The sequence below is a fragment of the Anopheles stephensi genome, chromosome 3 (assembly GCF_013141755.1).
Source record: "Anopheles stephensi strain Indian chromosome 3, UCI_ANSTEP_V1.0, whole genome shotgun sequence".
Lineage (NCBI taxonomy): Eukaryota > Metazoa > Arthropoda > Insecta > Diptera > Culicidae > Anopheles > Anopheles stephensi.
The window spans coordinates 39246829-39273198 of NC_050203.1; the positions used below are offsets into that span (position 1 = coordinate 39246829).

Below are 26370 nucleotides of genomic sequence, written 5' to 3' on the forward strand. Positions count from 1 at the left end.
AAGGTAAAAACAGACTGATCCCGTCCTGAAGTTTCCTACGCCACACACACAACACACACTCATACGTCCGTTTCTTTCTGGGTTGCGTGGGCTCGAACGCTGCTGCTGATCGGACCGACCGGACGGTATGTTGTGCGATGATGATCGCGGTATCTTAAGAGAGCTTCGCTTTGCTTTGCTGTGGTGTGAGCGATCTCCGGCAAGATCTCTGCATCCGCTCTGGTGTGCGGGCTCTCGCATACGCCCGCAGCACCGTCGCTCAGTTCGCGTCTGGCAGTAAGTGTGAATGGATGGATCTCGGACTGTTCGCAAGACGAGATCATCGAGCGTGCGAGAGTTTGTAACGCTAGCCGTCCTATAACGGCCACCATCATCTTACGGTAATCGTGATCTGCGTGCGTGTGCGCCAACCAAACCAGTGACCAGTGCGCAACCTGCCCAAGCTAGCTGCTCGGCCAGTTCGGCAACAGTTACCACCGATCCGCGCGGCTGCCCCCGTCATCTAACGGGTTCTGGTGAGGAATTCTGGGTCGCCCTAGTAAAATCTGTGCGGTGCGGGCAGAATTCAGCCTCCGTCGACAGTAGTCGCACAGTTCGGTGTGTTGGAGGATTCGCAGGAGCTCTGTCCGATAGATTCGTTGTCCGGAAACCGTGTGTTTTGTGTGTGCGTGTGTGCGTGCGTGTATTGTTTCAAATGTAAGCAAAGGTGATTTGGTGTGTTATATTATGAAATTATATGATCCCAACTATGACCATCGCCCGTTGGTGCCAGTGCCCCGATCGATCCTGACAAAGTGTTTTGCGTGGTTGTTGCAGTGAGTTCATTCACGCTGCAATAAGTAAAACAAAAGAAAAAAAAAAAACGATGCCAAACATAATCGTCTGAGTGTAAAAGAAGAAAGCAGTGTCACGCACAATGAAAGACGATGCTCAGTGAGGCGGTGTCGTCGTGTGGGGACAGGCGAGAGAGCATCTTACACGGCCCTTGATCAGCACCACATCAGCATCATCATCATCATCATCATCATCTTTCGTTATTCGCCACTATTGATCTTGCATTCCAATCGTAATCCATGCCGAGATACGGCATCCCATCATCATCATCACAGTCGTCGTCGTCGTCGTCATCATCATCATCATCATCCTCATCTAGCCCATCCATCCATCCATCCATCCATCCATCCATTCATCCCTTCCGTCGAAAGTCCCCCCCTGCGTTATCGAATTCTTCGTATAACCAGTTTACCACTTTCGAATTTTTCATGCATAGCATACCCACGGTAAACCGCCTCCTCCAACACGTACGGCGGGAACTGCCGCGAGGGAAAAGATCGGCCAGCGAAAGAAGAGAGTCGGTGCACGGCGGGCGCGTGTGTTGTTGCTGTGCGTCTCGCGTGTGCCTTTTTTCGCTCCTTATTTTCATTTAATTTTGAGGTCAACACCAACACACACCGGGCCGAGCCGTGGTGCCTACAGCCAAAAGGGACGGTGGTTCCGAGGCCGCTCTTTCTCTGCAGCCCTATCCGACAGCACGATCATCGACGGGAGCGCGCGCGCAGGAAAGGCTGTTTCGCTCGCTTTGCGTCTTTTACCGTTTGCGTCGGTAATGGTGTTGGTGTGTGTGTGTGGCTGCGTATATGTATGGGTGAGAGAGAAGAGGTGGGAAGAAAGAAGCTGTGCATGAGATGCTGCCACCGAAACAGGTGACGGACGATCGGTGCGTGTGTGCGTGTGTGTGAGTGTGTGTGTGGGTCGCTCTCGCTCTTCCCAGGCGAAGTAGCAACGAAAGACTTGAGCGAGCAGACAGGCGACGAGAAACCCGACCGTACGCGGGCTTGTGTAACGCCTATTGGAGACTATTCAAGATTATTTGTTTCGTCGTCACCCTTTCCGCTTTCTTTCACTCCCCGTTCATCCTTCCCCGGAATCCACCTCCTCTCCTCACACGGCGATCATCGATCGATCGAGCTTTTGACGCTCGGGCCATCTTCCTTCAAGGCTGGGATGATGGCTGCACAATCGAATATCTGCTAAATAAACTTACCCTGTTTTTGCTTGCTTGATCAATCGAATATAGCAGGACGGTGCGACAATGGCGTAACAGTTTCGTGCCTTTGGGTTTGTTTGGCTTCGAACGATCGTTCGGCCAGCGGCCAGCACTAACGCAATCGTCAACGTCAACATAATTAGACACCCCCCGCGAGAGTGGCCCGTCGGCCCTTCTCCACCCGATGTTTCTAATCGTCGAATACGAAGGCACGCTGCTGCGAACCGATAAAAATTTATGTGCCAGTATGTGCCGAAGAAAAAATCCGTATAAAAGCCTGTTGCCGTTTTTTTTTTCTTCCTCCAGCGCTCTCACGCAAACGCCGCCGGTTCAATTCTTTTGGCGCTACCAACGAATTATCAGAGCGCGTTATCGATGTGTAAAATTTACATTGCTCCGGTGCGGTGAAAATCGATTTTATTCCATTTGATTTCACTTTGCATGCCGTTTGAATTCATTCACTCGATCGCGCCCAAGATGCTGTTTCGCGCCCACAAACACACACACACACACACACACACACAGAGGTGGTGGTGGCTTGGCGAAGTTCTGCAGAACACACAGCATCAAAGGAATTAAATGCAGTCGCGCGTCCGAAGGTGGTCGGCCTTGAAATTGACTTGCTGACTGACGGTTGCCACATTTCTAACGGCCGCGATCGATACGCTAAAAATATGCTAATCAAGGCCTGTTTCAAGATAGCATTTTGCATTGCCACATTCTGTTCTGTTTGAATTGTCGGGTTTTGTTTGTGCGCGGTGTGCTGGCCAGGTTTAACGGTTGGCACCGTCATTGTTCACGAGTTACTCATGAATGGTATTTAAATTGTGAGTGTTTGTTAATCTTTTTACAGCGCTTTTAAGGAATGCCAAATGCTGATATGGCTCAATTTGACCTCTTTGGTCATGCCTGCCATCTCTGGCGTATAAGGCTTAATGATATCGCATAGTTGGTCCTCACACTGCGGGGGGAACGGTTCGGATGGGATTTGATCTCCGGTCCTGCATTATAATCACATCGTACCATAATCATTGAAATTATATTTAAAATCATGATCATCATGAAAGAACCCCTCAAACTTTTAAAAGCATTCCAGGCCGATTTAAATATTAAAACCGATTTTAACGCTTATTTTTCCTATCCTAGGGTAGGGAAGCTTTATCTTCCCTAGCGCTATTAAGCATATGAATGCTTTATCCAATCCAATGCAAGGTAGTCTGCCCTGGACTTGATGGAGGAGCGGTCTAGATGGGTTATGAAGTGAATGAGTGCGAAGACCGGTGTCGTTATCACCTCGATGGAAAATAACACATGTTCTTCAATTATACACACTTTTCGTATTTATGTTTCAGAAACTAATAAAACTAGACGTTTTCATTAGCCAAAACATTTTTGAAACGTATATATAACGTTGACGTATCTTTTATGCCTAAAACCTGCTAGCAGCAAAGTTCCAACAATCTCACGTGAGACTCGTGATTTATCAGTTTAAAAAACTTTTTGAACCATTTTGCTATGAAAATGATATATAGAACTTTAATAATCATTTTTCAAGTTTAACCATTTCTTTAAAGCATGTTAACTTTGAAGAACCATAACATGAGCACGATTTGGCATAGAGAAATAATTACACCGATGGACATTTTCAGACGTCATTCAACTTTCATCAGAGTATTGCACCGAGATTAGCGAACGTATTCAAAAGTTATAAGCTTGCGAAGCTTACATCCCGGTGGCCCGGTGGTAGATGCAACAGTGGCGCCTTAGTTCACACGACAGGACTTGGTTTTAAATCCCATCTGGGCCGTTGCCCCAAAGTGAGGACTGGCTATCCAATTATTCGGTAAGCCAGAAATGGCAAGCATATGACAACCTTAAGAGGTCGTTAGACCAAGAAAGAAGAAGAAGAAGCTTGCATAACTGCTGTGACTATCCGGCTAGCCATGTTTTCTGGGAGCCCGTGACAGAGTTGAACTTTGGGTTGAATTTGATTGAGAATATACTACGCAAACAAATCATATTTTACGAGGGATTCGTTATGAACTGTGAAAACTCGTACTATATCTGTACTCTGTTTCGGATAAAGTGGACATTACTAGCAGAGGAACTAGAGCTATGAAAGGACTTAAATATAAGATGCTGTTAGACTTAGATGCTACTTCAACTCAAACAAAATCCGATTCTTCCGGAAAATGTTCCATTTCATCTTGATCATTATCAGTTCACGTTAAAACAAAAATTTAACCGAATGCGCCACTGAACGCAAGCAAACTTTCTTCTTTCAATCCATGCATGCATGTCTAATATATATATTCAAACAAAAAAAAACAACTTATATTACAACCACTTTACACGTGCTAGGTTCTCATAAATGTCTTTCCGCACGTGGAAAGCCATAAATTGGCTCCTCTTCGCCTGACTGATTCCATTCCCTGATGCGTGGCACTAGAGCACAAACAAAAACCCCCCGAATCAAATCTGATCCAATGTTTCAGACCCAATAAATATAGTTTCGATGGTTTGCTGGTTCAAACTTTTTTTTAAATAAGCAATTTTCCTTTTTAATACCCACCGACAAAACAATGCCTTTCTCCCAACAGGCGTGTGTGACAGGGCAGCATCGGCAAACCACTGAACGAGACTCCACCCAAATATGACGCGAATAATTACGGACAATTTGACCAGGCTTCTGTTGCTGCTCGCGTGCACCCTAGCTCCCATTTCGTGTGCGTGGCGCCCGTGCACCGATCTCGACGCGCTGCTTAAAATACCGTGCCGGTAAGTGTTGTTGGTAAATTGCATTCCTCCCTCTCTCTCTCTCTTGCTCTTGCTCTTTGTACTTCCTATCCCATTCCGAAACACTATTGGCCTACAAATTTCACAGCGATCCGTTTCGCCAGATCGAATTGTGGGCAATTTTCGGCTCACTCGGATCGATACGTTTTCACGGCCACAAACCGTACCGGGACCGTGCGCTGGATCGCTTATAATTTGGTTGTTTTTCCTTCCCATTTACCACCACAATGAACAGATGCAACATTGAGACCGCTGGCAACAACAGCCAGTATGTGTTCGTGAACGTAAACTGCGATCGGACGACGCTGACCGCTCCGTTTCCGAGCGGCATTCCGATCATCTCATTTTCGCAGCGCCACAGCGGCCATCAAACATTGCCGGTAAGCGAGTCTTTCATCTGCTCGACGAAAAACGGTACGATCAATTCATACTCTCTCTCTCTCTCTCAATCGACAGGATCTATCTATCCTTAATGCTCCTGTGCGGAAGCTGGACTTTTCCAACAATGCGCTACGCTCGTTCGGCACCAAGACGCTGTTTGGCAATGTGGCCGAATATCTGACCGAGCTGCGATTGGCCAACAATCTGCTCGGCGACAGCTTGAACCCGATATTTTCCACCGATGTCCTGCAGGCGCTGCAGGCGCTCAAGGTGCTCGATCTGTCGGGCAACCGTATTATCGCGCTCGAGGAAAGCATTTTCGATGGTAACCGGCGGCTGGTGGAGCTGTATCTGGACCAGAACAAGATCACCACTGCTCCGGTGGCGGCTTTGAAGGGACTGACAAGCCTCAAGCTGCTGTCGCTGCGAAGCAACCGCATCGACACACTCGAACCGGACGCATTCAACTTTGCCAACAAGCTGGAACGGTTGGATCTGCGCAACAATCGCATTCGAAGCCTGAAGTCCAAGGCGTTTGCCAATCTGGCCAGCATGAAGGAGGTACTGCTGGCGGGCAATCAAATCAGTCACATCGATGAACGCGCCCTGGCCGGGATGGATGTGCTGCAAAAGCTGGACCTCTCCGATAACCTGCTGTCCGAGTTCCCGTCGGAAGCGCTGGGGTCGGTCGTATCGCTGAAGGTGCTGAACGTATCGCTCAACAACATTGCCAAGCTAGATTCGAATCACCTGGCGCAGATGAAAAACCTGCAGATTCTCGACATCAGCCGGAATACGATAGCCACCATCCTGCCGGGAACGTTCCGCGAGCAGCTACTGCTCAAGTACCTGGACTTGAGTCTCAACTCTCTGCGTACGGTAAGTAAATGCTGTACAGCGGTTCCCTAGTGGTATGATCCTTTACAACGCCTTTCCCCTTTCGTTACAGATCGAAGACGATGCGTTCGAGGGATTGGACAACCTGCAAACACTCATCCTGCGCGACAACAACATTCTCTTCATCCCGGGCAGTGCGCTCGGTCGTCTGCCGAAGCTGTCGAATCTGTATCTCGACTTTAATCGCGTGGCAGCACTATCATCAAGCATACTGAAATCGATTCAACCGGAAAATATCCGCTACCTTTCACTGTCCCGCAACGTCATCCGGGAACTGCCGGGCGATAGCTTTGGCGCGTTCCGCAAACTTATCTATCTGGACATTTCCGGCAACAGTCTGGGAGTAATCGGCGAGGATACGTTCAAGGGGCTGGAGGGTACGTTACTGGAGATCAAGCTGTCGTTCAATCGCATTGCGTCGCTGCGCAAGATCGTGCTGCCAAAGTTGCGCCGGTTGGATTTAAGCTCGAACAGCATCGATGATCTTGCGATCGATTCGTTCCACAGCCTGAACAATCTGCTGTATCTGAACATGAGCGGCAACGAGCACATCGGGCAGGTAACGCGCACGATGATCTACCCGCTAACCAAGCTGCAGGTGATCGACATCAGCCACTGTGGGCTGAAGATGCTGCAGGCCGATCTGTTCCACAACAACACGGATCTGCGCATCGTGCTGCTGAATCACAACCAGCTGAAGGTGATCGAGGAAGGCACGTTCCTGAATCTGAACAATCTGTTCGATTTGTCGCTGGCGGACAACGGTTTGGAGCAGCTGCGTCCCCGCTCGTTCGTCAACACGGTCAACCTACGCTCGCTCAATCTGCGCCAGAACGCACTGCAGGAGCTGCGAGCCGACATGTTCACGACGGAGACCGCCCTCGAGGTGCTCGATGTGTCGCACAATATGCTGAAAAGCTTCACCTCCAACACGCTCAAGATACACCCGCGGCTGAGAAAGGTGCTGCTGGCGAACAATCGGTTGGAAGTGTTCCCGCCCGAGCTGATTGCCGGGCTGGACCATCTCGAGGTGATCGATCTCGCCGGCAACCGGCTGTCCACCATCCAGCAGCTTGACTTCGGTCGCTTGGTTAACCTGCGCGAGCTGTACCTGCGGGGGAACGTGATCGACTCGGTACAGGACATGGCGTTCCACAACTCCTCCCAGCTGCAGATTCTCGACCTGGCTGCCAACCGGCTCGAGCGCCTGTCCGAACGTTCGTTCGAAGGTACGCTCCGGCTGGACCTGCTGGATCTTAGCGAAAACAAGCTGACCAGCCTGCCGGAGCAGGTGCTGGCCAAAAGCCGCGTACAGCGGCTCGAGCGTGTTTCGCTTGCCGGCAACAAGCTGGCCAGCGTACCGGTAGCGGCCTTCGGTGATCAACACGACACACTGCAGACACTCGATTTGAGCCACAACGTTATTCGGGAAGTACCGCGTGCTGGCCACATGCTCATGATCAACGCGAAGCATGTCGACTTTTCCTACAATCCTCTCACCCCGGAAGCAATCGCCACCGTGCTGGGGCAGCCCAAGACGGTACGCTCCCTCAATCTAGCCGGAACGGGCGTGCGGGAGCTTCCCGTGCTGGAAACACCGTACCTGCGCAGTTTGAACCTGTCGCACAACAACATCTCGGCGGTGAGTTCGAAAGCGTTCGAAAAGGTAACGCTGCTCGAACGGCTGGATCTGTCGCACAACGCGATCGGCGATGCGGACGGATTGCGCGACATTTGGCCAAAGCTGGGCCTGCTCGCCTATCTCGACCTCTCGAGCAACCCGATCCGCTCGATCACCGCCCAGACGTTCGAGCGGCTCGAAGGCCTGTCGGAGCTGTACATTCGGGAGCTGCCCGAACTATCGCGGCTCGAGAAGAACGCGTTCAAACCGCTAAAGGATCTCGCCGTGCTGGAAGCGTATCGGTACGCGAAGCTCGGCTACATCGATGTGCAGGGCATTGTGCAAGAGTTGCCAGCGCTGGCCGCCGTCGACATTGAGGCGAAGGATGCCAACCTGGAGTCGGATCAGCTGCAGGTGCTGCACCATCCCAAGCTGCACACATTGGGGCTGCATGGGTACGCGCTGCAAACCATCTCGTCCGGTGCGTTCGCTGGACTGCGCAACAAGTATCTCACCGTTCGTCTGCACAACACCTCGCTGACGGCATTGCCGCCAGCTCTGCTGCTCCCCCTACCCCGGTCCGCGCATATCGACTTCAGCATTGCCGGTTCGAAGGTGAACACACTGACACAGCCCTTCCTAAGCTCGCTGGATGATCGCAAAAACAGCATCCAGATCGACGGGCTGGCGACGAATCCGGTGCGATGCGACTGCCAAGCGCGTGCCTTCCGCCGATGGATTCTGGCCACGAAGGTGAGCGATGTGCGATGCGCCAGCCCGGCACCCGTCGCCGGCAAGCTGCTCACCGAGGTCGGTGACATCGAGCTGGTGTGTGACAATCGCAGCAAGACCCCGACCAACCCTACCCAGCCGATGCTACCAAGCACCGGATCCGTGGTTGGCAGCGGTACACGCACTACGCCAACGATAAGCTTCTACAACTACACGTCCGAGGTGCAGATGACGAATGCGGCAGCCACCACTGAGCACGACATCATCTGGAGCATGCCGCCCGTCTCCTCGTCCTCCACGACCACCCGCACCAAGGGTTCGAAGTCGAAGGTTTCGTCAGCGGCGATGCCACCGCTAAAGAAGATGCCCTCGGCGAACGACGACACGCTCATCATCGGCATCGTTGGCGGTGTCGTGGTGTTCATCTTCCTGCTCATCATCTGCATCTGCATCTGCCGGTTGAAGATGAACAACGACAGCTACCACCATCACCATCCGCGCGGTGGCCACCCGATGCCGATGGGCATGCCCGGCACGCTGCAGGTCAATTACACCGGCAAAAAGGGACAACCGACGGCGGCCATGTATCCGACGCTCGCGCCACCGTACGCGCAAAGCTACGCTACGCTGCCGTACAAACCGAACGGCTCGCCGACGCAGGCCCGGCCCAGCTACTCCACCATCGGCCGAATACCGTACCAGTACCAGAACCACTCGCTCATGTCCAGCCAGGCCGCGTTGCACCACCAGCAGCAACAATCGTCCGGTCCCGGCACCCTCACACATTCGTCCCACAATCCGTACATCGTGTACCAGGACGATAAGGTGTATCGATGATCCCGAGATCGCTTTAGCAGCAGAAGAAGTTCAACTCACCCTCCCCCATCGGCTCTACCAAGAGAGTCGGAAAAGCGTGTGCACGTGTATGTTGTGTTTGAGTGTGCGCGGGATGAATGTGTGGGCAAAGGAATGTGTGTGTAATTAATCATTAAAGCAATTTTTTTTTGTTCACGTTTTGCCTTACCACTACCCTACCGCCGCTACTACCTGCTGGGCTGAGCGTCTTAGGATTATAACAAAACTTTCCATTTCGATCCTATCCGAATCGTGGGCACACTTTCTAACGGACATCACGGAAACTCACCCGTCCACGCGTTGTGCTTTGATGCAGGTAGAATCAGTCCGTCGGAGGAATCGTTGCCTATTACTGTAGGAACCACAGAATGCTCAATTTAATTTTACACCGTACCGTGGACATATTTAATGTACGCTTTTCAACCCGCTCCCCCCTTCCCGTGGTGCTGCCAATCGAGTAGGGTGTAACGGTGATCGATTTGGCCTGTTAGATAGACTTGAGAAGAGAACGGTGAAAAGCGGGCTTTTGTAAGTAAATCGGCATAATAAACAAATAGAGTTAATGACAACAGGTTGTTGCCCTAGCGCTGTTTAATGGTTTCAACTAACGAAAGAAAATGTTGAATAAAGAAATCGTTGGACTAGATCAGCTCTTAAGAGAGCTTCTTTTTGTCGTTGTCAATATGGCTGCTAGTCGAAAATGATCCCTCTTTTTGAGATCCGTTTTGAAGAGGAACCAACATCTGCTAGCTGCTTGGAGCATTCTCGCCGGGACGTAAAGGTTGATCGCGGAGAGCCAATCCGGCGAATCCATCCGAGAAAGCCCCGTAAGTCCCTCTATGAAGGATCTCTACATGATACAGGGCACGCATTCACGTTGTAGCTCGGCCGAGCAGTGCTAAGTGGCCGCTATAATACGCGGGAGACCTCCAGAAACTTAGAGCAAACCTCGTAAATCTTTTGCTCGATGCATAGGATCTGGAGACATTACATTGGCCACCAAACTACGGATGTAGACTGTGCTACTCTGATCGAACAAGCGGACCATGATTGCACCATGATGAGGATTTGCTCCAGCTGGTAATGGAAGCTCATCTTATCGACAAGGGCGATGGCTGTTTCGTTCAAATTGCAGGCGTTGAGCAGGGAGTCACCCTTTATGGCAAGAGTGTGCCCGATACTACTACGCTTTCCAGATGAATTTTGCGGCCTAGTAAGCTGGTCTCTAAGTCATACATGTCGTAAACCTAAATATTCGCATGTTTTCAACTGTTTCAAGTTTTTTGATCGATCAATGATCAATTGATCTTCCGTCTGGGCTACAGAATGATTGACTAATTGAGATGCTGATTGAGGAGTCTTGTTGATGAAAGGCACGCCTACCGTTAGTAAGATCTTTTCTTGTCTGGGTGATTATTCATAGCTTATTAATGGACGGTTATTTTGCAGATGCTCAAACGAATCAGAGTTTTCGTCTCCGTATGGACCGGATGCTCCGATGTCTAGATGTCAAGGTTACCAGGCACTCGTGTTATCTTACCTGTCTCGAGTGCATTTTACGATCGTACAAGACTGTTGAGTGTCCAGAACCTGTCTTGATTCGATGTTGATATTTTCCCCTAGAAGAGACAGACTGTTGTAAAAGCTGCTGTGATGACACAACAACCAGTAGCTTCAGACCAGTGCCAGACGATCTTGTACTTCAGATGGTTCAGGAATAGAACTCAGTCAGCTCTGCACTCTGATTATTTTAATGAAGTGGTTTGTTCTTACAACCTTTTCTTACTTTATACTATTTTAACGATCACAATGAAACAGCTCATCTTTCAGCAAATTATAATTTTTTTTAACATGTTCTTATAAATGTACAACAAATGTAAAAAGGCGTTCAGAAGTCTTTCTATTCTATTAACTAATCATGCTCGACTTTCTTTCATACCCTCGCGACACCAACCGAAATAACCGAAATACTTTACCCGTTTTATATTTGATGCTATCAAAACGAAGTATTTAATGTTCATTTGATTGTTTGCTAAACGGTTAAGAGGTCAGACCGTATCCGCTCGTAGATGGCAACGCAATTAATGTTTTCACTACCGATGGTGAAATCGTTCACCAGCTTCCACTCACGGCAAAACCATTCACCGGGTGCCAAAGGCAAGGGATTGGTATGCACACCCTTTTCACCGTCCGGACCAATCAGTATTACGAAGCGACCGTTAAACTCTTTTACATACTGTTCAAACGCTACGCCATTGTTGAAGTAGCAGAACAAAAGTGAAGCTAGGGGATCGTCGTGCCATTTGGACATTACTTCCTTGATGGAACTGTCTGACCCATCGACGAACACTAGTGGAATGTAACGGACCGGTGAGTACTTTGAGCTCCACCATTCCTGATCGATCTCAATGCCGACAACAGTAACTGTGTCTGAAATGGAAACGACAATTTGGACGCCGGCGTTAACCGTACCCGGCAAATATATTATTTTATGTGTGGGTCCTCTGGGTTTCCTAGCGATCTAGCTTTACATTTACAAGAATTTTGTCATAAAAATAACAGTGTTCATTACTCACCATTTGCACAGCCAATGATCCACTCGAGCAATCCAGTACCGCAGCCAATGCTGGCAATATTTTGTATACCGTGGCGACTTAGTGCGTCACTGAACCGTTCCACGTCGTGTTCAAGGGGCCAGGCCCACAAATAGTTTGATCGCTGGGCGGGCGTTAGTTCTTGCCCTAGTTCTAAGATCTTGCGCCACTTTTTGGTTTTCATAAAACTCGCCATAATCTGTTGATCTTCCTCATCCGCGTCTGTTGGCTTCCGATCGAGCATGGTTCCGGGGTTAGCACCTTTCTCGTCTGTTGTTTTCCCTACAAGCACTGCCGCTTGACCGTGTCTGTCGACTGCACACGCACTACACGAACGAACGATCGGTCTGCGCCTTGCTGCTAGTAATAAAGTACTGCGAGTTGCGCTTACGCCAGTGAACTTCACAGAAATTATTAATAGATCCTAGACCGCTGCTGCTGCTGCTGCTGCTGCTGCCGTTGTTGATAGTACCGCTGCCACTGCCACCAGCGCCTCCGTCTCCGTCTCGGTCGCCAGCTTTTTCGGCTGCGATATCACAGTTGCCGAGTTCGGCCGACGGTAGGCGACCGTTTTTATATGTGTCACTATCGTCGACTGGCAGGTTAGGTTGACCTACATCCGCTGCTCGACTGCTGTTGGCAGTCGTGGTGTTGCAGTTACTATTGTTTTGCGAAGTGGCAGGCTTAAGGATTTTTCGATAAAGTTCTAGATTATCGAGTCGGGCATTAAAAGAAGCTTTCGATGGTTCTTGCCTCACGGAGGAGGGACCGCCGATCTGGTTCAGGTCGCGAGCCGGCGAGACGGCGTTCGCGGACGCTAGGTCGCCAGCTGTCGTTGGCACAGCCGCTATCGGTGTCTTTGGCGTTCCAACCACCTGTATTACGCTGATCCGGTTTGTCGGGGTAGGTTGCACCGGTTTGGTGCTCTTTTGCGCCTCTCGTTTGATTGCTTCGATCTCACCATCGTTAATGCTGTCGTTTGCTAGAACGATCACTTTCAGATCACCTTCGGGATGGAAACTTTTCGCATGCCGCACTATATTATCCCTGCGCGTACTCGTAACACCGCAAATGGAACACTTGAAGCCTTTCAGTCGCGAATGGGTTTTAAGGTGCCGTTCAAGGTTGCGAGCATCGATGAACTCCTTACCACAGGCCTGGCATTGATAACGCTTCACCCGGTGGCTCAGCTTATGATGCTTGAGCGCATTTGTGCGCAGAAACGTTTTGCCACATTCGTCGCACGCATACGACCGATTGCCTTCATGCACTATCAGATGTTTTGTAAGGTTACCCTTTAGGGTAAACGTCAGCGGACACAATTCACACGCAAATTTCTCCTTCGGTAGATGTTTCGATTCTTTGTGTGACTGCAAATTTGCCGCACTGTCGAAGCTGGCCGTACATCTGGTGCAGTGGAAGCGGCCCGATGCATTGTGCACCTTGTGGTGCAGCTCCAAATCACGCTTATGTACGTAGGTTTTGCTGCAGCTGTTGCATGAGTAGCGGGTGGTTCGATGCACTTCATCGTGGAACTTCTTGTGAGACTTAGAAAATACGGTCTTGCAGCACGTTTTACATTCGTACTTAACCCGGTTCGAGCGTCGTTTTGAGCATTTGGATTCGTCATTATTTTCCATTGACCGTGATACGATGCATACAGCTGCCTAGGTTTACGATAACGGGACACAATAATGAAATGGAGTATGAAACGCGTTTAGCAAATGATTTAGTTGACGCTGGTACGCAACAAAACACTGCCCGTGAATTACCTGTTGTGATATACTAAATAATACTCAAAGCTGTACAATCCACTCCATTTCCACCTTTTCCTCAGATTTTTTAGTTATGAAACGTAGTTAAACACACAAATTTTATGCCAGACTACAAAGCAAAATAAATTTTAACTTTCCGAGGCCGAACGCAATAACATGAAACCGACACAAACAATAGCCCAATGAGCAAATTTGTGTCATAAATGTCAAAGCAGCTGTTGTTGTTTTGCCCAAGGTAAATAGATGCTAGTTTCGGTGACGCTACCTTTCCCCAGGCCGGATCGGGTATCGAATCTCATCCAAATCATCTTACCATACACGCAAGCGAATCAAGTCAAAGAAGCCAATAATGGCAGGCCTTTTGATCCATCACGATTTCGTTAAAGATACCTTTAATTTCCTATCAGCGGCAGTCACATTGATCACATGTCTACACGCGTACTCGTATACATCTCATTCTTTCCTTGTAACCCTGTGTCTCTCTCTTGCAAACAACTAGGGACAAATGAACGACCATAGTTCGTTGCGAGTGGCCAAAATACATCGTGACAACCGTCTCCGCTAGCTGTCATGAAAAAATAATGATTTCGATGGCAGTGATAAAAATACAAGGCTGCGTGCAAACGGAAAACGATCTCAAATCATTCATTTTAGTATTTTAGTGCGTTGGAAACCCCCCTTTTATTTACATCGAAACATGTAAGCAACTGGATGCACTAAAGTTGCCGTAGAGCAGTTTCCGAAGTTTGATTCGCGTCTGCGTCAAACATTTTTTCTGTGCGAGCGAGTGTAGTTTGGCTGTGCTGCTGCTGCTGGGTGACAGGTACTGCACCGATAGTTTGTAGGCTCTCTCTCACTCGACCGTACCTCGTCGTGGTGCTAACGGTGGAGGTGATAATTTCAAACGAAATAAAGTGCAGTTACCATATTGTGTGCCCGTGCGAAAATCCTGCTTCCAGCTTTGCTCACTCGAATCCACACCCGGATACTGCGGCGGGTTTAGCATACTTTGAGTTTCTGTGATATGTGGACATGAAAGCGCTGCAGCATATCGTGGTGGAAAAGTGTTGTGTGCACTGTGAAAATAGAACATCGCGTTGATGATGGTGGTGGTGATGTAGCCATTCAAGAGAAAGCAAAGTATAATGCACAATTTAAAGCATGCAGGTAGAACATCGAGGCGCATCGCGTGCTAGTGCTAGTAGTAGTGGCGAAAACATTTCAATACGATAGTTAGTTTCTGGCGGGTGGCATTTCATTTTCGGGCCTTCGGGAGTGAAGCCAAGTGTGTGGAAAAATCAATACTAATATAAAAATTAACAATGGCGGCAGGGATCCATGCTAGCTCGCCCGTGTGAGAGCGAACGAAACGGCACTAATCGGGACAGTGCGAATGTGGGAACGAGAGGCGAGAAAAGGTGAGAGCGAATGGTGAGCATCAAACGGCAAAAGATGCTCCCGTGTGAGATCGAACAGGATGAAAATTGAGAGCGCATAAGGAGCAGCAAACAGCAGCGACACAGCAACGGCACAGAAGAAGCAGAAGGCCAAGTTCTAACGAATAATTTGCGCATCTTTGATCGAAAACGTTTGCGTAGAGGTGTTGTTTTATCATTATCATAAAAATGTAGGTTGTTCCACCAGTTGAAGCTTGTTTTCTCGGTACTACACGCGCAACACAGCTCAGTTCGGCAGTGGTACGGACGGACGCGACCACCGAAAATATGAACCGTGTACCGTATCGGGGCGTCAACAAATTCGATGGATGATGTGGAGAAGAGGGTATTAAGGCCTTCGACAGGCAAGTGTCAATTTTCATCGCAGTGAAAAGATGTCGATAAAGCAAATTGTGTCTTCTGCACACACTCACACATCCCAACACTCATCGCACGGATCAGGTTGAATTAGATTTTCTACGAGCAAACAAGTGCAGCATATCCCCCCAAAAGGATGCCGTCCGAAACGTATATGATGCGTGCAAGTGGTCATTTTTGTACGGTGTAGATTAATTGTTACCGATAGTGTGCCTATTGCCATGAAAAGAACAAATTGCCACACAAAGGCGTAGCACGCGTGAGTGTGTGTGCGCCGAATAACAGTCGGTGCTATCCCAAATTGAAGCAACCACTGGGTGTTGCGTCAGTGCGCTCCTATTTATTCGTCCAAGTAGAACAATATAATCATCCTGGCAGAATTTTGCATTAGAGAACCGGAGCAAATCAATGGTGGAGATCGGGACCTTTTTTTTTGGTTGGTTGGTTGGTTGGTCAAGTGCAAGCATTCCGGTGAGAATGAGAGAACAGTTCCGGAGTTTGTCCATGGTGCCGTTGTAAAATGTGTAACAGTTCTCCTCAGTGGTGTCTTTGATGAACATGAAATTTCTCGCCGAATGATATAGGAATCTTCCCCGTGTGCTATCGTATATTCCGCTCTCGCTAATGTAAAATTTTCGCACATCTCTCTTTTGCACACAGCAGCATTCTATGCGGTACCGGTCGGTGATGGCAGTAAAGGGAACTTATAAAATGCACCCCAATTATTATCATCCCTCCAAGACGAACGCCACCGCCAACCACCAATATATGCGATAGAGGCTGAACATCACCGCACAAAAGATACCGCGAGAAAAGTAAGGCGAAGAAGCAAGAGAGCAAAAGCGTTATCGAGGTTCCTTCGGTGCTGCGCGTTGGAGAGAAAAGGAAACGATCGAGAGCATAGCGGGGTGCAATCATCGATACAACACGGCTGCTACACAAAGTGTGCACGCGGCATCGAGAGTGTGTGTGAGCAGAGAGTAGAGTACAGCATAAAATAAGGCAGGGAAACGGTACTGCGCTCCTGCCTGTGTCTCGTCCTTTTGGGCAAGTACCAGCGAACAAGGAAAAAAATAACAAAAGGCCTCCTCGAGCCAGCGAGCAGCGCGTAAGAGAGTGGTGTCGTGTTGGGAAAAGATTGATGGTGGAAAAAATATCCTTTCCCGAATGTAACGGGCCACTGCAGCAGAGGCAGGAGCAACAGCAACAATCAGCAGAGATTATTCCTGTTTTGCCAAACCGTTTGCTGAAGAACCGCAACCGAGCGCATCGCGTTCCGTGAAGTGGTTTCCCCCTGCTGCGCTGCATCGCCCCATCTACTCCTGCCGGGCGGCGGTGTGCGCTGGTCGCGGGTCGAACGGGAGAGAAACCGAATTCGTGTGCACGGTGCTCCAGAAAGCTCACTCACCTAATAAAATGCACAGCATGATCCAGAAACACAGAAAAGGATCACGACGTAAACTTATCAGCGGCCGCAGCAATCACTCCGTCGGACGTGCCCGTAATTCGCTCAAAGGCTTACTTGATTGTGATTATTTCAACAACATTCCTGCTACCATTGCCGACCGCACACATGCACACACAGCTACACACACCAGCAGCACCAGCACACCACCACCCAGCATTACCACCACTTGTCCTGCTCGGCAACGGCGACGAAGACGGCGACGGTTGGTGGCAAGTCCGGTCAGCACTCCCGTCTACGATGGAACCGAAACACGTCACCGCGGTCGGCGCAGCTGGGCGGCAGGAGCACAGGAAGCGGATGATTGCTGTCAAGCTGTCCTTTCCACCACGAACGCCACCACCTCCCTTACACCGGTCGCACTACTAGAACGATACCATCAGTCAACACTAGTGGCTGTGCCCTCGCACCACAGAAGCAGAACGAAACTAATGTATAGAAGTTTTGTGCAAATATGTTTGGCCTTGTTCTTGATCTTAGGATGCTGTGATGCAGCTAAACAGGAAGGTACGTAAGCCGCGGCTTCCCGGACTTGGCACTCGGGGCATGTTTCGCTTATTATTTGCTCTTCTCTCTTCCCTTACATGGCTACCTTATCGCAATAGTTTTACAAAGTGGAACGGGGTGTGCATTTCCCAAGCGCTGGGAAGGTCAATGGTTTCAATCCGGTGTACAACAGCCAATTACAATAGAAGGATCCACGTTAAGTACTAGGGGCCGGTGCATTGCTAGTGAAGGCGATAAATTTTTATTAGTTAATGGGTAAGCATCCAGCATTCCGTACTTGTTGATAAATAATTGAAGCCCGAAAACACGACACTAATGAGTTTTTTTTTTCTTCTCTATCTTTCTTCCTCCGTACATCACTGTGCCTCATCAACCACCAACCATCGCGCAACGTTCGCGACGCCCACTGCAGCAAAGGATGTCACCGGTGCGTTGTAATTTATCAGAAGCACATAAACATACTCCAGTATAAAGAAAGTGAGTGTGAAGATTTTTATACAGGCCAGTTGAATCCAGCTGCAATGCCTATTCATAGCGTTTTAAAAAGTGATCGGGGCTTAGCTCATCCCAACATGAACGGGCATTCAAGAATATCGTCATCGGATCCGTATATGCGATCCAATGAAGATAGCGACAATTGTAAGCAACAGAAAAATTACTATTTTATCTTTTTTATAAGTGATATATTCCTATATTTTTACTGTGTTTTTCCGTTGTTCATTTTTCATTCGCCTCTCTTTGATTTCTTCGTTAGAATCGCAGGACAGTTTAGTTGCTCAAACGATACGTTACTACTAACTCTACTACTATCACTACTAACTCTACTGCTACTGTTACTACAACTACTACTACTGCTCCCACTATCATGACTGTTTACTCTAAACACCCCAACTGTCCCCGATTCTTTCTTCTTACCCACTCACTATCCGGTCATTGCTCATCAAAGCCCCTTTGTTAAGTTTCACTATATCTCTGGTTTTTTTTTATCTTACTTTTGTGAAAACAGAACACAGACCCTCGGCTGATCATTTTGCAGCAGCTGTAATTGAGCTAGAATATTTCTACTCTATTTGCATCAACACCGAACAGTGTTGATGGTTGATGTAGTCAGGCTTCGCTTTTGAAAAGGCCAGCTCGTGATAAATGTTTTTTTGTGCAAGCGTTTATGCGCTTCACCAACAGTCGATAAGCACAGGCAACGTGCGCAACACAGCATAATGAAGGCTTTCACCAGCGGCATCGTGGTATTTAATTGGATGCGAATACACAATCCCTTTTTTTGTGTTGTCTGCCTTGTATCAAACAACAGAACAAATGTTTTGTTTTTCTTCTGTTGTTTACAGGAAAAATTGTTATCTCCTAACCCAAACAAAAACCATTAGGCCTTTAAACGCTTTATTTGACTTGATTGCTTTCAATTTTAGTTTTCCATTCCGTGTTCCGTTCGCTAGCAAACACATTGCGATTGTCGTTAGATCCTGGGACCAGTAGTGGCCTTGAAGAAGTTAGGTATCGATTGCACAGATAGACAGAGTAACGTTTGCAAATGCTATTTTGTATAATTGTACTTGTTCAAAGTATATTGCATTGGCAGTCGAACCGTCACATAACGTTTGGTAGCAGCTTGATAGTTATCTGAATGTTATCACTCCCACCGGTAGACTGCAAAAGGACATTACATAGAAAACCCTACACCACGCGCTCGCTGGCCACATGTTTTGTGTTGTTTGCTTTGTTTTCTTTTCTTTCTTTTCGGATTTGTTTCCTTTGTTTGCATAATTCATTCGCCATCATCATCTAGCCCCAATCAATCGCTCGGACACATCTTGCCTACCAATCGCAGCTCAGTACAGAACTTAGTCAGCCATTTGTCGCGTTTTATTTAAGCATCATCACCCCCTCACTCTCATACTCCATTTCGACTGTTGTTGTTGTGTATGATTTTATCGTTTCTGTAAAAGTGTTTTCCCCCGATGTCTCTCTTCTAAAACATATTGATTTGTTTTGGCAGTTTTACCTATTGGTTATCGCATTCCATTTTCCTTCTTTTTTTTTTGGTGCAGCAATCTTTTTTGTGTGCTTTCTGTAACCCGAAAACAAACAAAAAACTTTTCCCTTTTGTGAGTAAAATCAATTATGCTTGCCAATCAAGAGGAGGAGGAGGAGATAAGATAAGATTATGATGCGGACTATACGGATGCTCCAAACATTAGTAGTTGACGGTTTAAAATTTTACCATCTAAAAGCGAAACAAAAGCTTTCCCCATCAGTATAATTATCTTACCGTACGTACGTGAAATTTAGTTGCCGTGTTGCCGCAGCAGCAGCCGATATAAGCTGGTCGCACTATTATAAGCTGATCGTACAGACACGGCTATTAATACGAAAGAGTTTGCAACTAAATTATTTGAACGAAAAACAAAGGCTGAATGTTGGGATGGGTTTGCCCGATGTAATTACTCCCGTTATAGTTTAACAATAACTTGTTTGTTCTGGTTTTGTTTGTTGTTCTTCGTTTTGGTTGATTTTTTTGGTTTTTCATTCGAATGTTGCGCTTGTTTAAATTTACCTAACGTTGATTAAATGATGAACAAAGAAGTGAACAGAAGAGAGTTTCCGAAATACTTCGGTGTTGAGTTGCGCTAGAGGAAACAGTTGGTGGCTTGTTGCGAACCGATAGCTGACAAAAGCAACACACCAACCTTCACAATAATCGATTTTCCAAAAAACAAATTAGCTGCCCCCGCGACATCAGAAAATGTGATTTCCACCTCATCCCGTCCCTTTCCATCACTTACACTTACTGCTCCATTCCACCGAACGTAGGGCATAAGGAGAAAAGCATTTTTTGTTTGTTTTCCATGTTTCTTACAACCGCTGCCACCCGTTTGGTGCCAGCTGTTGGATGCTCACTTGTCGTACAGTACCATTAAATGGAGAGCGGAACCGCGCAGACTGCCATTATAACATTATACCCTATGCATAATATGCTATCATGTTTTTACTAGTCGCTGCTGCTTCCACACATTTGACGCCGCGAATGTAACGCGATGAGTAACGGTTTTCTGACAAGTTTTTGTACCGATAGTATCTGTAGAAAATGTTTCAACATAAAACAAAAATCTGCCTCCAATGATTACCCTTTTGGGCAGGCTGCATGTAGAGAGTGCATTTTCGAATGCCCAATCATTCTCGAACCACGAATGGGCAGTTGAATGGCGCTGCGCAAAGCATTTAAACTAACTCTTCTTACTAACAGTTGGCTAGTGGACGTTATGAAACCTTTATTAACATCTTTATTGTTTGCACACCCAAAGTACTCAATTAGTTCGCGTTCTGTGCCTAGGGCCGTTACGAAAACTTCGCAGTGTAGCTTCTCTCTCTCTTTTTTTCTTCTTCTAACGTGTACCATTTGTTTCGTTTCTTGTACGTAGGAACGCTAAGAATGACTAAAAACGAAGTACATTTGCACTAACAAACACTGGCTGGCGGCGCATCATTATCTGGCAAACGGAACCACTCGCTTAATGGAGGGTTCTCCAACTCGTTGTGTTATGTTAAATTTGGTTTTAGTCATTCTTGTACGTGGTTATGGCAAGGAGTTAGCAAATCGCGCTACGCGGTTCAAACAAATCACTTGCCTATCCAGTGGCGCAGTGGATTTTCTAACTCCTTTCCAACATAATCGTAGCTGAGTGTAATGTGTTGTGTGCATATATATTTCATTTATTTGGTTTATGGTTTTCATTTTCCTTTCTTCTTCCTTTCGGTTTTTATTTTATTTTATTTTATGTTCAATTTTCCTCTCCCTCCTGTTTGTAAATGGTTGTGAAAGTAACTGCTTTTAATATACATATACTTTTTTTCTCTCGTTCCCTTCTCTCTGCTCCACCTCACCCAACACCCACCGCCCTCAACCCGAACCATTGGCCCACCAATGTAATTGTACTTGCAGGTATGGGATGCAAAGGTCGCGAAACGTTGCATTACCTATGCGAACAAATCCCGGGTGATGCTTTACTGTACAGTATGTTTAAAATAAATCCAGAGCCAATTAAATGCCCACTGTCAGGTAAGAATGGCGAGCGTCATACGAAGCGTACTGTGTAAAATATAAAGCGTTTTGCCGTTACCCTTTCGCAGGATCTTACACGTTCACCTATAACCGAGGCCACGGCGAATGTAGGAGTCCGGTATCGAATATGGAAATGTGTACAGAGGATAGTAGACTACTGCTAAGTTTTCAGGCATGCCCTGATGTACCTGGGACCGAAAGCACGGGTAAGGATGATAGAAATTGCATGCTAGAATGTTGAACCCCCGGGGCCTGGAGGAAGGAACCCTGTATTGCTGTGTAATTTTGAGTTGCTGATTACGCTTGTAAAAGTACTATTTTTAAGGCAGCCGCGTCTTCGATCCAAGCGACTCCTAATTGACCACCGTAGCGACAATTTATAGAGTAACACTCTCTCAAAGGAATCTATAGTCAAGACGAAGTCAAAGAGTTAGCAAATGCTGACAATTTGTATTTTACGACAGTCACACTCAAATTCCCAACCTTACTGTCGTTCGTCACGTTCGCACGGACGACGTTAGTGTAGTTAGTTTTGCGTTATTTGGGTAGAGAGGGTATATCTTAATGACAAAGATACGGTTGGAAAAATCCGTCTCACCGTCTCCGTGTTTGGGTTTCTTTGGTTTGCAGTTGAAGAATTAACATGCTTAGCATGGTGGAAAGACGGCAATTCACGGTATTTGGTGGGCCTGGTTTCACATCATCATGCCACGTCGAACGAGGAACGCTTTAGATGCTTCGTGTACGAGAAGCTGAGCGGATCCGGTAAGCGCTACTGTTGGATAGCATTTGAACACTCCGCTGACGATTTTAACCATTGCTTCCAGATGCAGAGTACAAACTAGCACAATCCGGTGATGCTACGTGTAACGGGCTGGAAAGTGCCGAGGTATGCACGAACGAAGCAAAGCATCTTATAACCGTGACTTTAATATAATATCCTCTTGGTGTGTGTGTGTGTGTGTTTAGGTTGGCTCTCGGATCATGACACTCAAAAAGGCCCCTCTGATGGATCGCTGTGACTTTCCCGTGTGGTTTAAAGGTCCCCGTTTCTGGCATGCGCTGATGGGCAGTGCGCATTACGTATTCGACGCTAGGTAAGCTACTGTTAAGCTTACATTGATTAGTTAAAAAAATCTACTATTTTAACACTTCTCAACACGCCTTCTTCTAGCGATGGATCCTTGCACATCAAAAAACCAAATGGTCACACGGTGGCCCGTTCTCTTTGTGAACAGATCAACAAGCAAACGTCCTCGGAGATGATGGCCGTGGTGCATCACACCATGGGATGGTGAGTACATTGCCAGCGATGTAATGCTGCTGATCACGTAAACTATGAATTATATTTGTTTTTCCCCTTTTTTCTTCAGTAAATCCGGGTTTATGTGTGTGATGTTCTACAGGCGAGATACTCACGTAGCAGAGCTACAAATGGGAACACCGACCGCTAGGCTTGAAGATGCATGTACGACTGAAAACTTTGACGTGCATCGAACACCGTTCGTAACTTTGCTAGGTAAGTGTTGCTGCTCGGCGCGACAAGGGTGAGCACATTAAACAGTAATCTTCTCCCGCAGCAAATAACTCTGAAACGCAGCTCTGTCCATTGGAGGGTCAATACATGATGAAAGGTTTCCTCATGCCTACGTCGTCTATTTCACGCCACAAACGTAACCACAACAACAAGGCTCGCTCCCATCGACACTGGGACGTGGTCGGGTACCGTAATCAGGAGAGCGCTATTAGCAGTAGCAGCACCGGTACGGCTGGCGGTATTGTTGGCGGCTACATTGGGCTGGAAGCGAAGCGAAGATCCTTCCTTCCGCGCGCTCGACGTACAGCAGCCGAATCGAGGAATGATACACACACCCTGATGATGATGACGCATGGCGACGGCGGCGGTGGTGAATATCGTTTGAAACGAATGCTTGTGCTTGGGGATGCTTCAGTTAAACTAACGTGCCAATCCTTTTCCCCTTTCAATACGCAGCCGGTGCTATGGGCAGACCGCGCCGCGAAACGGCTGGAGGATGTAACATTAATCACAACACGAATCGGCAGCTGTTGGTGGGCTGCAACGAGAATAGCATCATTGAAGTAAAGCCGAAATGTAAAACCGACGATGAGGAATGTAAGTAAAGTAGATGGAGAAGGAAAATAGGAGATAAATGACGGCTTTTCTAACAACTATTTCACACTCCATCGGTATCCTCGGCTGCAGTATTCACATGCCACGGTCACTGGCAGGAAAACCAAACGACCTACATCATTGCGAAGCACTCAATCTCTCAGCATGGAGTGTGCATCAGCTATGTGCCAATGGAAGGCAATCACGTACAGCTGTTCGTCGGGGACACCTGTCACCGTGCCAACATGCAGTCGGGCCAGCACAGATCAATGCCGGCTAACATTACTAGCTATGGTAAAGTTTGGTTTACTGTAACTACGCCGTAAATGCTCTTGCTTTACTAAGCCTTTGTCTTTGTTGCCTTTTCCAGGAAAATGTGGCGAGGTGAACAATTCGACCAGGCTACATGAACTGAACTACATTATTCGGCTTTATTCGTTCGTCGTATCGGCACTGCTTGTAAGAAGTGTCCTGCTAAGATGATCACTTGCAGCGGAGGATTAAATGTTTTTCGTATAAATCATGTGTACCTTCTTCGGTACATTGTGTAAGTGATCGTACTTGTTTGTGTACGTGTTGATGTGTACGTACCGACGGAAGACGCTAGATTATTGTATGTTGTTAGTAGCAACTGCTACTACAGAATCTAGAAGAGGTGGAAGAGATTGAATGATTTGTTTAGCAACAAAACAACAACCGTAAGCGAAAAGACCCATGCAATAAGACTTTCGGGACGTGCATCGGGCGCAAGTAATCGTACATCGATCGAAATGTACAAAGAAATAGCGAGGGAAGGAGGAAATGGGTGAAGCTAAATTGTTTTTAATTATTATTTATTAAATTATGTTCGTTCGTTGCGTTTTGTAATCTCTACTTGTTGTGATACGATAAAAAAAAAGTAACAAAACCCGACCACCCACATGGCCTGGCGGTGGTGGTAATACACACAGGACAGGACGATAGCGTTAAGAGTTTTGCTTGCCAGCCAGCCAACCTAGCCAGCCAGCCGAGTTTCGAGTGAGCGAATGATCGACGCTGCATTTAAGTAAGCGGTAGCCTCTGCGGACTACGCATTTTGTTTGTTTCCCTCCATTTATTTTTAATGGCATAATATTGCTCGTGATTGTAAAGCTTTGTAAAACTGGCAACGTAAGAATGAGGATTGCAGATGATAATGTGGTTCTTGCTGTGGGGTGCACTGAGAAAGTGGTGCGAATGGTGTGACTGATCTTGTTTCCTTCGCGGGAAAAAGGAACGGTGTACGGTGTGAAGACATTGGACCCGGACAGACCAATGTACTATATCTCACAGCCTGATTCACCTTCATTCGCTACACACTCACACACACACACACATCCACACGCATAAAATCATGTGGGAGAAACTGCGATAAAAGGCTAACATAAATTAAAAACGAAAACAAAAACCCTACTGCACATATATACAAGTAACAACCAACGAAAACTAAAAAAAACCCAGTGGAGGATAAGATGGGCCGAAAGCAGAATGCCGGTGGTGGTGTGTTACGCAGCATACGCCAATACGCGCGCGCGCAGCATGCAGGAATGGAAGAAACTTTCACCACGCTACTAATGCATAATAATAATCATTCGTTTTTGAATTATGTATCCAAGGTTTCCTATTAAAAGTGATTGTACAATGGTAAATGACAAAAAAAGAGATGAAAATGCACAGAAGCAAACGAACAAAAAAAAAAGAAGAAGAAACAAAACAAACTATGATGCACCGAACGAATTGTGCAAAACTCTAGAAAATATGGCGCAAAAGATGAGATGAGATACGCGCAAAGTGTCGCATCAGATGAAAGATAGTCAAAGGCAGAGAAGAAAAAGTAAAAACAGCATATATTATATATATATATACACAAACAAACACAAAACACACACAAGCATATATATATATATAAAGTTAAGAACCAGAGGATGGGATTACGAGCAACACGGAATATGATGCTGATAAGGCGAAGGTAGGTGGTGGAGAGAGGGAACGTGCGACGGGGGGGTAAACACGGGGAAGGGAAATGATGATAATATGCACGAAACGAAATGGTGATGTTTGGAAACGAATGGATATGGGGCTGGTGGTAAGGTGGGTGGGTTTTTTTTAAGTAAAAGCGTACAGGAATGTCATAAAAGGGATTGCTGCTGCTGCTGCTCCTCCGACCAACAACCGATCATCGGGTCGGAAGAAACGAAAAAAAACAAACACTACTGGACACAAGAAACAGTACTCTAGGCTTTTTAAATTAAATTATCATACCAACCAACCAACAAATTACTACGATCTGATATTTTTTGTGTAAGTACTCGGAGTCGTGGCGCGACAAAACGGAAAGTAATAAAAGAAAACCCTGTACGCAGGAACGATGGAAAATGGGGTAAAGGACACTAACAGTTGGAACAGCAGCGAAGCAGCGAACGGCGGAAGTGTGCGAGGGGGTGAGAGGCGGAAAATAAACCAACTAAAATAATGGAAAAGGTGTTTTGTTAGTGGCTTTCCATCATGGTGTGATTTGTGATCGAAAACATTCGAAATTGTGGATCGATTCTAAAAGGCCGTTTTTCCCGGAGAGGATCTTTCGATGCAGTTGGTGCAGCTGTTTTGTATACGATCTCCACACAAACACACACACAGAGCAGCAGCAAAGCAACGAGGCGAG

The 26370-nt window shown here is 47.1% G+C and overlaps 4 protein-coding genes across 22 annotated transcripts; 2 read left to right on the top strand and 2 right to left on the bottom strand.

The window, feature by feature from the left end:
• Positions 1-140: 140 nt before the first annotated feature.
• On the top strand, positions 141-9901 carry LOC118511914 (protein artichoke). Of its 4 annotated transcripts, none has more exons than XM_036055547.1 (5): positions 141-706; positions 4648-4825; positions 5079-5223; positions 5300-6103; positions 6174-9901. In XM_036055547.1, exons 2-5 carry the CDS (start codon positions 4701-4703, stop codon positions 9309-9311), a joined length of 4212 nt encoding a protein of 1403 aa, XP_035911440.1. In that variant the 5' UTR covers positions 141-706; positions 4648-4700; the 3' UTR covers positions 9312-9901. The 4 variants fall into 4 exon arrangements, with proteins under 4 accessions (XP_035911440.1, XP_035911439.1, XP_035911441.1 ...); XM_036055546.1 differs by having other exon boundaries at positions 141-696; XM_036055548.1 differs by having other exon boundaries at positions 141-515.
• A 1394-nt stretch (positions 9902-11295) lies between these two features.
• Positions 11296-13888, bottom strand: LOC118511922 (zinc finger protein 366-like). The gene is made up of 3 exons (XM_036055560.1): positions 13696-13888; positions 11906-13590; positions 11296-11759 (listed from the first exon to the last, which is right to left on the bottom strand). Exon 2 carries the CDS (start codon positions 13561-13563, stop codon positions 12250-12252), a length of 1314 nt encoding a protein of 437 aa, XP_035911453.1. The 5' UTR covers positions 13564-13590; positions 13696-13888; the 3' UTR covers positions 11296-11759; positions 11906-12249.
• Positions 11362-12167, bottom strand: LOC118509112. The gene is made up of 2 exons (XM_036049282.1): positions 11906-12167; positions 11362-11759 (listed from the first exon to the last, which is right to left on the bottom strand). The coding sequence occupies exons 1-2, from the start codon at positions 12165-12167 to the stop codon at positions 11362-11364; spliced, it is 660 nt and encodes a 219-aa protein (XP_035905175.1).
• A 357-nt stretch (positions 13889-14245) lies between the features above and the next one.
• On the top strand, positions 14246-26188 carry LOC118511925. Of its 16 annotated transcripts, none has more exons than XM_036055586.1 (15): positions 14246-14397; positions 16173-17484; positions 17583-17739; positions 17897-18123; positions 21440-21556; positions 21628-21765; positions 22190-22324; positions 22387-22448; positions 22529-22656; positions 22734-22853; positions 22933-23078; positions 23140-23466; positions 23553-23693; positions 23784-23984; positions 24061-25392. In XM_036055586.1, the coding sequence occupies exons 2-15, from the start codon at positions 16929-16931 to the stop codon at positions 24171-24173; spliced, it is 2568 nt and encodes an 855-aa protein (XP_035911479.1). In that variant the 5' UTR covers positions 14246-14397; positions 16173-16928; the 3' UTR covers positions 24174-25392. The 16 variants fall into 16 exon arrangements, with proteins under 16 accessions (XP_035911479.1, XP_035911480.1, XP_035911477.1 ...); XM_036055587.1 differs by having other exon boundaries at positions 14249-14397; positions 16176-17484; XM_036055584.1 differs by having other exon boundaries at positions 14250-14589; positions 16176-17484.
• Positions 26189-26370: the final 182 nt, after the last annotated feature.

Excerpts from the sequence above, each read along its gene's own strand:
- LOC118511922 (XM_036055560.1), bottom strand. The coding sequence starts at position 13,563 with ATGGAAAATAATGACGAATCCAAATGCTCAAAACGACGCTCGAACCGG.
- LOC118511914 (XM_036055547.1), top strand. The coding sequence starts at position 4,701 with ATGACGCGAATAATTACGGACAATTTGACCAGGCTTCTGTTGCTGCTC. Across the intron at positions 4,826-5,078 it reads CTGCTTAAAATACCGTGCCG|ATGCAACATTGAGACCGCTG; the intron begins GTAAGTGTTGTT and ends CACAATGAACAG. Across the intron at positions 5,224-5,299 it reads GCGGCCATCAAACATTGCCG|GATCTATCTATCCTTAATGC; the intron begins GTAAGCGAGTCT and ends CTCAATCGACAG.
- LOC118509112 (XM_036049282.1), bottom strand. The coding sequence starts at position 12,167 with ATGCTCGATCGGAAGCCAACAGACGCGGATGAGGAAGATCAACAGATT. Across the intron at positions 11,760-11,905 it reads GATCATTGGCTGTGCAAATG|ACACAGTTACTGTTGTCGGC; the intron begins GTGAGTAATGAA and ends TTTCCATTTCAG.
- LOC118511925 (XM_036055586.1), top strand. The coding sequence starts at position 16,929 with ATGCACAGCATGATCCAGAAACACAGAAAAGGATCACGACGTAAACTT. Across the intron at positions 17,485-17,582 it reads TGATGCAGCTAAACAGGAAG|TTTTACAAAGTGGAACGGGG; the intron begins GTACGTAAGCCG and ends TTATCGCAATAG. Across the intron at positions 18,124-21,439 it reads CAATGAAGATAGCGACAATT|GTATGGGATGCAAAGGTCGC; the intron begins GTAAGCAACAGA and ends TTGTACTTGCAG.